Raw genomic sequence first — 15,663 nt, forward strand, 5'->3', positions numbered from 1 at the left:
CATAAATAAATTTATGTTACCTAAAGGCCTTGGATCCCTTGAAGAAACACTTATCTTCTTCTAGTTACATTAAATATATAACAAAGGGCAAGATATCCTGTCTGCTTGTGTGGCTGCCGCACCAGCTTGCAGGCCAATGGGGGTCCTCATGGAGGCGTCTGGGTCAAATGGGGGAGGGGGAGAGTGGTCTTTTCATGCCTACATGTGTCTCGGTATGGAGCTGCAAATAGGCAGGATTCTTTTCTCCTATAACAAAATATACAATTGAGGAAAAGAAAGCTTTGCATGGCCTTGTGCCTGTGTGGGGGCCAATGAGGTGGCTCATATGGGCATCAATAGGGGTGGGGTATGTATATTTCACAACGGTTGGGGCATCATTTTTGGCCATCCTTTGTTTGAGCGCAAGGGTCGCATGCCTAGAGAGTGTTCTTTTACCTTATATAATTATATAAAATAGCTAGAAATTAGGATTTTTTTTTTTAACTAACTAAAACTGATTTCACCTAAAAAATAGTTTGTCCACGGTATAAGTGTCGATATTTTTTAAAAAGAGTAAAATGATTTGCAAATTATCTTTGATGCATTTTGTGTGCTCTATGAGTCACCATTGCAAAGCAGCAAAGGGGAAGAAAAAGGAAACAATGATTCACATTGTAAAAGTGTCTCACATGCTTTCCTTTTGTGATAGAGATTTTGTGTGTCTCATATGCTTTAGAAAGAAGAAAACCTAACCTATTTACTCGTACAAAAGGAGCATACAAATACCTAACCTAATTATCTAGAACAAAGAAACAGGTTAATTATCAATCTAAAAGATCTCAGATCCCCCTGAATGAGTGTTTACGTAATAGCCCTACACGCGTGCCCTATTGACCAAAGTACCCTTCGATATCTATTCCTCCCAATAATCATTAAGTGTCTTTTATTTTTTAAATTTTTATGAAAGAAACCATTACTATTAAGCAACATAGATTTTTACATATCGTTTCCTTATCATTGGTGCTTGATAATACTATATCTAATCTGTAAAACATAGCTGGGCAACTAGTTACTTCTTTATGATGGAAAGTTACAGACTCCGATAGTTTTTGGATTTGATAATAGGTAGCAAAATGTAGCAGCGGCCATGTTGCTTTGGCATTTAATGTAATATATATATATATATATATATATATTTTAATTAGTGTAAATCTTATCATTTCACATGTATACTAAAATAATATGTAAAGACAATGACAATTTTCTGATAATGACTTCATGATAAGTCACTAGCAATTTTTTTGAAAACTCATTTTTACTGTTGACCTAAAAAACTTTTAAAATAAGATGAGCGAAATCAAAAGGACACAATTTTGCTGTGACTAATGTAAATGAGAATCCATTCACCGCGGGGATTTGAGATACATGTACAGAGTATCGTGAGGGTATTTTGGGGAATGTATAAAGCTCTATGAGGATTTGTGAACCCTAGGATGGTGGGTGAACCATCTTCTACAGGTGAAGGAAATCTTTGTCCTCAAAAGAATGTTACAAGTTCTAAAGAGACCTATATAGATAGAGGTATCAATTAGTCACAAACATAAATGATTTGAGTACTTTGAGACCTAGTTGGTCTACCTCACTTGATCTAGATTCCAGTGAACCATTCACTAACACAGCCAGATCAGTCCTCCAACTGGAAACTGGCCCTGAAATTGTGTTGAGGAGACTAGGCTAGGTTTTTGGATCTGAACGAAGAGTAGAAACTATATATATAAAGCTACTTTGACTATGGGCCAGGGGCTAACCGGTCTTTGCTGTAGATTTATGGTAATAGCACGTTGGGCTATAAAAATTTAAGCTCAATCCATCACCCAAGTTAGCCCAAGTTTTGTACAGGCTAGGCCCAAAACGACGTTGGGCCTTTTGGGGGGTTGAACTTGGCCAGTAGGAAGCTGGTCCTGTGAAAGATTATTGAGCCTTGTCCAATTTTTGAGGCCCAAAGTGATGTTGGGGTTTTGGTGGGATTCAGAGCGGCTGGAACCCAGAGAACTTTCAGCGTACTATGACCGTGCTTCTTAGACCAGGTGGTGACCGTTGATCTTATAGACTTATCAATTGAGGCTCCATTTAGATGCGGTATGGCCATGGGAAGTCTATAACATATTGCTTGTCATTCAGCTGGGTTGTAATAATTTTAAAGGCAAGAGAAAGCTACTCGTTTGCATGGTCACTGTGTCAGTGCACAGACTAGTGGGAGGCTGAGTAGAGGCATCTTCAGTGCATGGGGGCAGCACAATCTTTACGTGCTTGTCTGTGTCTAGGCGTAGAGACATGTAAGCAGATAGCTTTCCTTTTTTTCTAATTTAAAACATTTTACTCTTGTTTTAACAATGTTTTGATGCGGCTACTCACTTTCGACTGAAAAATCTGACTGAATTGGGGTGGCTTCAGATGTTCTTAATTTTGTAATTTTTGTTTCTGGTTAATCTAATTTTTTTTGTTCCTTAAATTTTTTTTTTTTGAGGCCCTATTTACGGCCCTTTTGCGTAAAAACCAATAAATAGAAAAAAAATCTAGGACAAGAAAACCCTGTCAGTCTGGTGTTGGATCAACAAGCCAATGGAATGGGGAGGAGGCACATGAGGGAATATTCAACACATGGTAAGGGGGATGTGGGTAACGTGGTTTTTTTTGGCGGCATTTCCTGCGCTAGATTGGTAGAGTTCTTTTTCCCTACATTTTAATACTTAATTTACCAAAAAGTTTATTTCACATGGTTTTACCTGAAAGAAGTAGAGCACAAAGAAACCACAAAAGTTTCCCCAAACTCAAATTTCGTGAATACACTTTTGTTGAAACTTAAATGTTCAATAATTTAGTTTGCCATGGACATATTGAAGAAGATACCTGGGCCTTGGGAGGTTCAACTTCTGAAAACTAAACCCTTCACTTACTTGAGAAACTTCATTGGCATGAGCTTCAACATGTTTGGAGGGAGCAAAACCAGTCAGCTGATTATATTGCTTCTCTGGTACTGAATCTTCAGAATCATTGTTTAGCCTCAACTTTTCTAAGGAGCTTTGTAATTTTGTAAAGGAGGATGCTAACATGTGCATTTATTTCAGACTGTAGCCTTCTTCTTGTTTAATGAAATTATCTACTTATAAAAAAATAAAAAATTTAGCTAGTTACAGAGAGGAAGTTGATAATGAAGGGCCACAAAATTTCAACTCTATTTGCTATGCCACTTGGCAAAAAATAGGTGGTTCCTCATTTATTAATGTAGATGTGCCCGACGGGGAAAATCTGACCTGAAAAGAGGGGTTTTGGGGGGGGGGGGGAGAGTAAGGAAAGTGAAAAGAAAAACAACTTCAATGATATGTGGCTCAAATGAACTAATGAGAGATGCGGTTATATAATGTTATATCTTATCCATAAGGGTACAAAAACCTCAAATGTCTTTCCCCGTTCAGTCTTCTATTCCAACTGTTTTGCCAAACAGAGAGATTCAACACAAATGCTTGGATCATGATTTGTTAAGAGTGAGTGGGCTACTAAGAAATTGTTTGCTCCTTAATACATTGTTGTTTGCTCATAGTTTGTCAATGAACAGGCATGCCATGATGTTGCAGCCATGTCCACTCCTCACACATGCTGTGTTATCCAACTTCTCTGTTGCTAATTCAATCTGCTAGGCACCAGCACTATCTTGCTCTTGAATATTACTTGCTGTCCAACTTCTCTATTGCTAATTCAATCTGCAAGGCACCAACACTATCTTGCTCTTGAATATTAGTTCTCTCTTTTGCAGAATTCTGCAATTTGAAGACTTCAGCCACTTCTTATTATCATGTTGAAACATTTGAACTTTATTGTTACTCCAAGATGTAGTCCTCATCATGGTATTCTTCTACAATCATCTTCATCTGTTCAAAGTTTCCTCTCTGGTCCTGTAAATAATCTATTCAACTTCACCATCACCTCAAGTACAAACATTCATGGTCATTGTGGCCTCTTGGTTTCTGAACAACTGGTTAATTACACCATGACTAGTCCTTGACAATGTAAATTTGCCTGAAATATTTGTACAACTTTAGTCATAGAACAAACTGGAAGCCACCTCAATTCATTCGGCCCACTGACTCCATGAAGACATTCTCTCAATCTTCCTTTCATGCATCTAATTTAGGTTAAATATACAGCAAGTATGCAAAAACAGTGTGTCTCCGCCAAGAAAAAAAAAAAAAAAAGGCCGTACCTTGCACAAGGCTCCCGCATGTGCAAGGCCCAAGGAGCTGGGTCCTAGCATGCACATATCTGGAACCCATTACATCAAGCCTTGAATAACTATTATATGGTAGTTTGCCTAGGGCCTTAATTTAGTGGACATGTTGTCCATATCATCAAGGGGCGAGCCTATGGCACAACGGTGAAGTTGCACTATTGCAGTATGTTGGTCATAGGTTTGAAACTTGAAAACAGCCTCTTGCAAAGCAAGGGGTAAGGCTGCGTATATTTGCCCATCCTAGACCCTGCAGTCATGGTTTAAAGTATCTCCGATACCGATATGATACCCTCCGATATATATCTTAAATTTAGCCAACCGATATGATACACACCGACCGATATGCATCGATACACCACCGATACGTACCGATACTTTATGAAAAATATAAAATTGAGGTGAAATGTACGTTTCGATATGTATCGCTATGTATCAATCGGTACGTATCGGCATGTATCGATCGATACATATCGGTGAGTATCAGTATGTATTGGTATGTATCGATCGGCACATATTGGTATGTATCGATATAGTGCGCTATGGTCATATAATGGCCAAGATGGGTAATTTTTCAGAAAAAAAATGGTTTTTTGAGGGGTTTTTGTTCCAAAGTTGCTGCTAGCCATATTTCTCTCTAACTAAAGTGGAAATCAAGATTGAGAACAAGGAGTTTACATTTATGGGACAACTACAAACCTTGAATTCTTAGTGCGATACCCTCAATTTAGTGTTTATGCATAATACATGTTATCAATAATTTTTGTTTAACAAATTTTTTATGCTTAAGTGTTTAAAAAAGTGTTTCCTATCCATTTATATGCGTATCTTTAGCATATCTTAGTGTATCTCCGATACGATCCCCTCCGATACGTATCTTAATTTTGGCTGACCGATACGAAGACCAATACCGATACTTTAATCCTTGCCTGTAGTAGCAGAAGCCGGGGTTGTTCTTTTTCTTTTTTTTTGTTGTCCTTATCATCCTCCATAATCCAATATTGTCATAATATCAAAACAATCTGACATTATAGAGGTTCATAAAAAGAGTTTGAAAAGTATAAGTAGCGAACATAACAGGAACCATTGAAAATGAAGGATGAAAGCCCATACTTTGTAAGACATATAGTCCACATATAGTCCACATAGGCCACCCAGATAGGCCACCAAATTTGATAGATAGGGGGTCCAACTTTATCCAGTAATCAGCCTAAAATGCATCGGTCTACATATAGCTGAAGTGGCAGATAGAGTACAAGGGTGAAGGAAAATTTCTCCTATATATGAGTTAAAATATATGCAAAATACATCTTAGGATGCGAATATATATAAAACAAGCTCGCATCTTTTTATTTTTTTATTTTTTAAAATTAAAAGCCAGATGTTTGAAGGGAAAAATAGATACCACAAATACTGGGTACAGTTTCTTTTGGTCAAGTAATATCTTACTATCCCTATTTTTTTTTGGATCTTTCGAAAATCTTTTGTTCCTAACAATTCCCCAACGATAACTAGTCTTCACATAGTCCAATATAATATGTAGAACATTATTTTTTTCAATAGAATTAAAACAAGGGCTTACCCAGTGCACAAAGCTGCCACCACTGCGGGGTCTGGGAAGGGTCATAATGTACCACCCTTATTACCACTTCACGGAGAGGCTGTACTTCAATAGTATAAAAGGATGAAAAATGTTCAACTGTTCGACTTTATGCGTACAGGGAACTGCACTATACAGTTCTGGAGGGTAGAGAGTGAAAAGTGTGCAACATATGGCACTTAAGAGCCTAACTATTTTCAGGAAAAGTCCAGATTTTCGATTATAGTTTCTTTAAATTGTTATTTTAAATTATATGATACACTTTGCTTTTCCTAATATTGTCTCCAAATAAAATATTTTCATCATGGTGCCCAAGCTTGATGTAACCAACCAACCGACACATAAAATAATGCAGAATAGACAAGAACTTGTTCAAAAAAAAACAAGAAATGGACTGAAACAAATCTTATATGTAGTGAAGTTGTTTTGTTATCATTGGAATGAAGAAATGAATCTATACCTTGTAGCTCAGAAAGAGTTGTTTGAGGGTTTGTTTTCTTCCAACAACAAATGAATTATAGATCTGACAACTTCATTATCAACAACAGTTGCAGTCTGTGAGAGAGAGAGAGAGAGAGAGAGAGAGGGTCAAATAGATTCGAATTCATGGAAAGCAAAAGAAACAGAAATAGAAACACTAAATATCTATAACATAGCGTACAAGGTAAAATAAAAGTGACATACAAAGAACAGCTAGCCGTAGACACCAAGAGAGCCAATATGAACCTAACCAGCAAATAAAATCTAAGAAAGAGGGAGTGGGGGAGCCAGCAATATCCTTATCTAAGCTGTTATGCTAAAGTAGGTAAGAAGATCTCAGACCATGTAATCATTACTGTAAGTTGCAGCATTTGTAAAATCAATAAGATAGGTTGAGGAACAAAGACATGATTTAATGAATATATGTCCATTCTGTAAACTGACCAATCAATTCAAGTTGTGGTCAAGAGGAAATTAGAAAATACATTTAAAATATTTTATATATGCTGCAACAACTAAGGAAGGGGGACCAATAAAAAAGGAAAAAAAACCCTGTAACAACTAACAAGTGATGATTCCAATCGCCATTAATAAAAAAATGTTATGCTTTTGCAGTCAAATTTCCATCGTCACAAGTTTCATGGTGAGGATCTTTTTTTTCTTAAAATAGATAATTGAAGGATATTAATGGAAGAAAACAAAGATACAATTCAATAGTGTATGACAGCAGCAGCAAGAAGGAAATATATGTGATGGGGTGACAGCCTATATACATAAAACTTCTACAAGCTCCCCCTCTGGCCAGAGACTTGGCAGGATGCAACCTCCAAGAGAGGTAAACTTGCTAACTTAATCTCGTCCCTCCTGATCAGATGCATTACTTCCAAGTACCAATTGTGGAATCACCCAACCATCTAAAAAATGTAAAGAACAGAAGAGAAATGTTACATACCTCTGGCTTTCTGATCAGCTCTTTCATAACAGAATGAAGTGTTGACCGTAGTTCCTTGAACAGCACAGCAGTTTGGGCTGGTGCTGTCAATTTTAGCCAACCATCAATAACAACCAGTCCACTCTGCAATAATCATCAACCCATGTCCAATAGAAGAAGTTTTTAGTAGAGTTAGATTTATATATGTGCAAGGATTAAAGTATTGGTATCGGTATGGGGTGTCATTTCAGAAGGGTGTTTTTAAAAGACGCATCATATTGTATTAGAGAGACGTAAGATATTCTAAGCATACACATGAAAATTGTCAAGAAATGCATATAAATGCAAATGATACAGGCCAAATACAGTTTTAACCATAAAACACTATAAATAAGCAATATGTAAAATATATCATGTATAACAAGGGAACAAAGTATGACGAGACAAATGCATTCAACTGAGATGTATTAATAGTCTAACACAATAAAGAGTTGCGGACTGGTTCAAACTCAGAGTTGGAAGTGGTCTTAGGTTAAGGTGCAACCAAGATGATGATGTGCACAAACCGAACCTATGTGAAAGAAGAAAAAAAATGAAGAATGTATCCATAATACGTATTGAGTGTATCTACTAGTATCAAGCCGTATGGACCCATTCCGATTGATACATTGCGATACATTTTTTTAAGTAATAAGTATCATATCGGTACCTAAAAGATATGATACATATCGGGAAGTATCAGCAGATTCTTAAGACATTTTTTATGCGTAACATTTTACAATTAATTTTTTGCCCCAAAAAAAAATGATGTAAGACTAACTGTGAAGGATAAGATAGTGAGATTCAACTGAATTACCAATATCCACTATGAAACTGTGAGAAATACAAACTTTAAAATGCAATTGCAATTAATATTTTATATGGTTGGATAGCAGATTACTAGAATGGAACAGTATGACAGCCAGTCCAGTTTTTAGAACATTGACAGATGGGACTCAAAGGACAAACTACTCAGACTCAAAAATACCACATAGGCATATATGTTTGTTTGTTATTTTCAAACATTTTCTACCTTTCTTTATTTCACAGTCCCTGTTGCATAGTGTGGATGATTCTCTCAATCTCAAATGGATTGAGGCTGGCCCCCCGGGGGAGTCTCAGGGAAACTTGTCCTCCAATCTCTTGTGGAAAACGAGGTGGCCTTATACAGGCAATGGTTGCCCCTGGCAGTTCAGGAACCGGCTCCAGACAGGGCAGCTCATACCACATAAGAGACATCAGACTCATATCTGGGCAAACTTCCTCGGCAAGTTCTGCGCAATTGCAGACCTACCACTACTACAACTAGTGACTAATAAAAAAAAAATGGTTACAGAAAGCAAACATCTAAACAACTTTAACCAAACTATAAAACTGTAGAACTTCAAGTATGATTCCAGGTTTGTATAATCATTTTGAGTGGGATACAAACTTGACTGCCATTTTCTGGAATGGAAGTTTCAAAGTCAAGTTGGTGAAACTTATGCTTTAGTGATGTCTGATTCTAGTAAATGAGTTGATGTGGCAGGAGGCAGATAATTTCAAGGCATTTAAACAGCAAAAGATGCAAAATCCTACGCCATCCTGAAGAGGTTTTCTGCTGCAAAACTGTTGGATTTTCATATTTTGTTTTTTATTCTAGTGCTTTGGATCTTTTAAATGATATTGATTGTGATGATTGAAGCATGTGGATTTGAGGATCTAGGAACCTGTTTTGAATATTATATTTCAGCTTCTTTCATTTCTCCTCTAGATTTTTGTTTTGCTGACAAACATGTTATTTTGTTAGCTCATAGGGTAGCAGCTTATGGTTGGAAATTTTCTGATTCATTCCTTAGATAAAATAGTTTTCCTTTTTCTTTATTAATAACAAAAATATTCATCAGATAAAAAAACAAAACTACACCAAAAGAACCTCATCCATGAACCACCATCCTAAGGGTTGAGTAAAATCTTGTTCTGTATCACCTTTTCTTGAACCACGCCAACTCGACTCAACTAAGCCTTATCCCAAATAAATGTCATTGGCTACAAAAACCCTATTTCATCATCTAACTTTATCAAATGCCAGAATAGTTGTCAACCATAATCCATGCTCACCACTTATCGCAAAATTCATTTTAGGCCTGCCCTTTGCTCTTTTAGCTTGTTGAATTTGAATCATGACACTCCTTTCCAATGCATTCAAAAGTTTTCCTTGCCCATATCTATGTCACCTCAAATGACTTTCTCTCAGCTTATCATGCATTGGAGTCATTTCAAATCACCTCTTAGGTGTTTTTTCCTTATTTTATCTCTCTAGTTTTACAACTCACCCATCTCAACATCCTTATCTCAACTAGACTGATTTTGTTTGTATTTCTTCGCTGCCCACATTCAGCTTACATCATTGCTGGTCTTATAGCTATCCTATAAAATTTCCTTTTAAGTTTTAGTGGAATGAATCGATCACACCGAACTCCAGAAGCACCTCTTCTCTTCAATACATCCGATTTTAATTATGTGCAAGAGAACGCTACCTTCTTGTGCAGGTACATGCCAGTGGGAGCAGCCAACAGGAGGATGCACCTGAGCATCTTCAGAGTGAGGCAATGCAGTCTTTTCGCACCCTGTGTCCTGGTGTAGGTACACACCAGGAGGTTGCGTTCTTCCTTACTTTAATTATATAAGAAGCATCACCTTTTATTTATCCTTATTTATTCATATGATTGATCAAGGAATCTGAAATGCCACCTTTTAGGTATCTATATTGTTGGTGTTATTAGCTGTCTATGTGTCTTGAATTCTTGTACCCGTTTTGAAGATTTCCCTGCTCCAACATTTATGGTAGCGACCCGAAGGAGAAAATTGTAAGGTCAGTGATGATAACAGAGGGCTTGGGCCCATGCCTAGAGCCCATCATTGATCTCATCTTGTAAGGGGGTGAGGGGCATAGCCCCATGGTATGGTATGAATTGACTCAAATCTATTGTAACATATGTCAGGGGCATTTTTGTCTTTTCACTTGTATTAGGGCTTCTATATGTGAATGTAAAAAAATAGGAGACATGGGGTGTATTTTGATCTAATCACGAATCTCTCTCTCTCTCTCTCTCTCTCTCTCCTTTCTCTTGCATGTTTGAGAGTCTCTCAATTCTCACCACCCCACCTTCAGTCCCATTTTACCAAAGCCACTCTTTATACTTTGTTTCTGTGCATCTTATCTTAAAACCTTTTTCATGAACTTCATATCCGGGATTTTTTTCTTTTAAATAACTTTCTTATGCCAATCTTTTACATCCTCACAATTATAAACATGTCTATTATACAGATATTTTGGAAAGTGTTATAGTGGACATTTTTCTTAGTCAACATCAACTTTAATTCTAATTTCTGTGTGTTTATAATTTTTTCTTTTAGTTTTACAATAATGACAAGGCTATTTTGAAGCATACACATTAATAGCAAACGTCATCAATGACATAAAACATAGTAGCAGGTTAATTATGGCATTTCTGTATTGTCCCAGAATGTTTCCTTTCGATAAAACGAATTCATTAAACTCCTCAATTGTGGACCAGAATTTGAATCAGATTCCAAGATTTCATTTTTTCATGGCATGTAAGATAAGAAATATGCCCAGGCAATTATGGACACTATGTTGCATAATGCAGCTACACAACCATAAAAATTGTTAGAAAAACATCATGTGCACAGTTACTGCTGTGATTTAGGCATCTCAAAAGTTTAAACTGCTATGGATGAAATTTGACTGCAACTACTCAGAATGTTTCCATTGCTTAATTAATAGCAATCGACATTAACCAGGGTTTACCCTTGGGTCTGAACCGTAAAACATCGTAAAACTGGGCAGGTTCAAGGGGTTCCTCATTAGCCAAAAAAAAATAAAAATAAAATACTAATCGGCATTATTGATCCAACATTTGTTTCAGCGACAAGTCTTCTAATCCATTGTTCCCTAATTAAGGATAATATTCCTTTTTCCAAGTGTATTAGTGAACAAAATGTTAGCAAAATACATAGTATGTCATACAACATTTATTTTCAGCAATTCCAGCAAATAGGTAATACTTTGACATGTGAAGTATCTAGGCATATGGTACCTGATGTTGAATATCAATAGAACCACCAAACAGCAAAATAGAATAGGGAGAGACGATACTGGTATCTCGTAGAAACACTTTGTTTGTTTCAACCTGAAGATTGTAAATAAGATTATCATTTTCTTCATCACTAATTAATATGGAAAGTTCTCACATACATATAAAATGTAAAACTGTTTTAGTATGAAACTTCACAACAATTCTGAAGGAAAATCTGTAAATATATCAAATCACCAAAGAAGTCCTAGTAGCCAACCTTGTTTCCTCACCATAGCTTGGGACGATTTTTGGAGGAGTGGAGGAAAGCTGGGACGATTTTTACTACCCAATCTTACCTTATTTTACATTTTTTTATTTTTTATTTTTTTTTATATTAAGGGAAATAATGTGCAATGGAACCAACTGGGCTTCTATATTTGGAAGCATCAAAACGGAAATAAAAAGAAGAGTAAAAAATTTGGAAGCACGGGGGATTTAAAGGCCCCCGTCTTCCTCCTGAGAGCCCCCCTCCCCACACGTGTGTGCTTGTCAGTATGGCTAACCTCCCTGGCAAGACGCCTTCTCCGAGGGCGGGCCCCCCCTCCCCTTCCCTTGCTGCATCCTCCCTCCCCTAGAGCGATGGCTTGGAACTCCCTTCTCAGCCATGCTCTTTTCATCCATGGGACTTCTGAAACTTACCTAATGGATAATGGATTCATCTTTAGATTCTCTAAGATGACAAGTCGCATGCCCTTGAGGGTGGCCCTTGGCAAGTGGGAAGAAAACTAATTTTCCTCCAGTGTGATTTCCCGTTGGATCACCCTCCCTGGTCTCCCTCCACTTCTGGTGTGAGAAGGGCTCAGAATTATTGGATCAGTGATGTGAAAACCTCTGTTCTCTGATGGTTGAACTAGGAAAATGGATATTCTGGCTAACTGTGTTGAAGTCTCGGCTGAAGAAATTCTGCCTTCCTCTATTACCCTAGCTGATGACAAAGGATATTCCTTCAGACAGGAAGTTAAGACCAAGTCCTGCTTACCAAGTCTACTGGCGCTTCCATTGTCCCCTCGCAACAACCTCCCCCTTCTAGTATCGACCCCTTTCCCCCAGTTTCGAAGGCAACACCATCTACCCTCCCCACTTCTTTGACCATCCTTGGTCGGTTGGTCCTCACCTGGCCTGCACCCCCTACCTGTGGCCGGAGGAAGATTTGTCACCGCAGCACCCACTGATGAGGACAACCTGCTTCTGATTCGCCTTGCAGACATGAGTCTTCTCAATGCTTTGATCCATTGATCCCCAAGTCGGCTGCGACCAATGGTAACAATAATGTCAACCTTCTTCTGAGCCCCGCGTCAACCCAACAGAAGAGCCATTGACAGACCCTGCTTTCGAGCCGTTGACAGACCCGGCTGCGACCGATGGTAACATTAGCAAACTTGCATTTTCTCCCCCACAGTACTTGAGGTTTTAGTTTTGGGTTGCTATTTGTTTGAAACAATTCACATAGTAAGGCTGCGTTTGGTAACGTTTCTAGAACAGAAACAATGTTTCATGTCAAAAATGGAAATTTCAGTTTCTGTGTCAAAATATCCTTTTTATTTTTTATGGAACGAAATTGGACGGAACTACCTTTTGTTGTTCCGTCAATTCTCCCTTTTTTTTTTTTTTTTTTTTTTTTTTTTTTTCACTTTTTCTTCCAAAAAAACAAAACACACCATAAATGCACCAAATGCTTTATTCCGTTTTTTCGTTCCCATAGAACAAAAAACTCTAGAAACGTTTTTTTAGAACGTTACCAAACACAGCCTAGGAGTCAGTTTTCCAATCATTTTTGCTGTTCACTTCAGGATTGTTGATTCGATAAGCCCACTTCAGGATTGTGACACCCAGCCTTTTATGCTACATGTTAACAGACAGAAGATCTTTTCCTTAAGAAACCAAAAATAACTATCCAAGACAGTGAACATAAAGAAATGCACTTATCTTTCTCTTTTTCCTTTTTTTTTTTTTGGTGAAGTACATAGGAACACAGTTTTACATCATAAATATATAAATTTTAAAGATCAAGTTTCACTATGGAATGTCGCACTTAATCAAACAGTAAATGTATGAAATGGTATAATGATTAAATTCTGTTGAGGCTGTGCATTTACAAACCTTTTCAAGGAAGACGAGAAACGGGTATTGAAAAGTTTTGGCACCACTATTGATAGAAGAAGGGTGTATCTGAACTTCTCTTCTTCCATCATACCAGGGTGGACGGGGTTTTGCAGCACTGCCAGAGGGCTGCAAGTAGCTACCAAGAGCAGAAATGATAATGCCTTCTTCCTTCGCAGCCACATTGGGATAAAGACCTGCACATAATATCGACTGCAACAGTTCCTTGAGCATTATGTTCAGACAAGTTAGAATATTCAATGAGTTTAAGCTTAAGATCTATGCAAGAAACTTCTAATCATTGTAATGGTAACATTTAGTCACTTACAATTAAATAAAATAAGACTATGAAATAATAGTTTTACGCAATATATGAATCTAGTAAATGAGCCATGTTGGATTAATGCCAGAAATTCCATCATCTTATGAGATAATGAGTAACTGCCTCCTGGACACAACAAATATCTGCTACACCAGACTGGATTGGTCCAAACTTTGTGGACAGACAATCATAATGTCTGTCAACATGTCAGGTTTAAGCCCAAACAGATTTGGCCATGGGGATAAACAACTCATGGCTTATTTGGCCATGGGGAAAACAAAGCTTGAAATTTCAGTAAGAAAATGGAACTTTTGAAACATGGTTGAAAAAAAAAAAAAAAAAAAAAAAAAAAAATTATAGCAGAAACTACTACAGAAAATGCTAACATATAGGGGTTATGTGATTTAAGCATGGTTTAAAGTATCAGTACGCATTGTACTGTATCGGCCGATACGTATACGTATCACATCAGTCGATACGTATACGTATCACATATCAGTCCTTACTGATACGATACATGAAATTTTTAATATCCTTTTGTATCAATATGTATCCTACAATACATACCGCCACACACCGATACGTATCGATACTCTATGAAAAATTAAAAATCGAGGTGAAATGTACGTTTTGGTATGTATCGAGATGTATCGGCGTGTATGGTATGTATTGACCGATACGTACCGATACAGTGCGCTACGGTTATATAATGGTCAAGATGGGTCATTTTTTAGAAAACACGATTTTTTGAGGGGTTTTTGTTCCAAAGTTGCTCCCAACTATTTTTCTCTCTAACTAAAGTGGAATTTAAGGTTGGGAACAAGGATTTTACATTTATGGGACAACTACAAACCTTGGATTCTTAGTGCGATACTCTGAATTTAGTGTTCATGCGTAGTACGTGTTATATATAACTTTTTTAATTTTTTTTATGCAAAAGTGTATAAAAAAGTGTTTCCTATCCATTTATGTTTCGTATCTTTAGCGTATCTCCGATACGATACGTATTTTAATTTTGGCCGACCCATGTGGCGACCGATGCCGATACTTTAATCCTTGGATTTAAGTGGGTTTTGAAGCTTGACACATGGACAATCTAAATTGTCCTTCCGTCTATCCAAATGCTTAGAGTTGCCACATTGCCTACATAGTGCAAAGAACCTGATGCAAAAGCACTTCCTTGGGCCCGACCAAACTTGCTTGAGAACTCCGAGCGAGAACTAGGTCCAATTGGAGTTGCATGGTTCAGTAGGTTATTAGAGGTTTATTTATTTATTTTGAATCATCTTATAATATTTTATATTGGGGAATATTAGATAAGATTGGTAGATAGGTAGGAGATATAGTTAAGTATGTTTACTTTGTTTATTGGGTTTTCTTCTTTTATATATTTTTTTGGGTGAATAAATAATTCATTCGAAGGAGAGGAGGGGGAAGAAGAGAAAATAAGACCCTCAAGGGGATACAAGATTCCTGATTACAGAGCTTGGAAGCTCCCAGGAAGCAACAATGTGACAATTTCGGGGGAGGGGGGACAGGTGGAAGAAACTTTTGAGATCTTTGCTTTGACATTAAAGAAGATGGAATTCCAAATCTTTCTTAATGGCCGAGAGTTGGAGGTCTATTTCTTATGATTTCTCTCCATCCAGATTTGTTTTAAAGTAGCACAAAAGGAAAGTTTCCCACAGTCAAAAATAGTCTTCCCTTGGAAGGTCATATCCATCCAAACCCACTCCCTTCGAAAGGGGAGAATTGTTCCATTAACCGGCCAGCATTTGGAGAGAG

The 15,663-nt window shown here is 37.3% G+C and overlaps 1 protein-coding gene across 1 annotated transcript in view; it reads right to left on the reverse strand.

Annotated features, from left to right (window-relative positions):
- Positions 1-3,336: 3,336 nt before the first annotated feature.
- The window catches only part of LOC122067175 (DExH-box ATP-dependent RNA helicase DExH7, chloroplastic-like), a gene marked incomplete at its 5' end in the record, with an annotated part of 80,754 nt that continues 68,427 nt past the window's right edge, over positions 3,337-15,663 (reverse strand). Inside the window, 5 exons of the mRNA XM_042631019.1 lie at positions 3,337-4,056; positions 6,325-6,419; positions 7,297-7,419; positions 11,418-11,510; positions 13,557-13,781. Of these exons, the coding sequence (XP_042486953.1) occupies positions 6,333-6,419; positions 7,297-7,419; positions 11,418-11,510; positions 13,557-13,781 (528 nt within the window). The remainder of the gene's footprint in view (positions 4,057-6,324; positions 6,420-7,296; positions 7,420-11,417; positions 11,511-13,556; positions 13,782-15,663) is intronic.

Source organism: Macadamia integrifolia, unplaced genomic scaffold (genome assembly GCF_013358625.1).
Source record: "Macadamia integrifolia cultivar HAES 741 unplaced genomic scaffold, SCU_Mint_v3 scaffold275, whole genome shotgun sequence".
In the NCBI taxonomy this organism is placed as follows: Eukaryota; Viridiplantae; Streptophyta; class Magnoliopsida; order Proteales; family Proteaceae; genus Macadamia; species Macadamia integrifolia.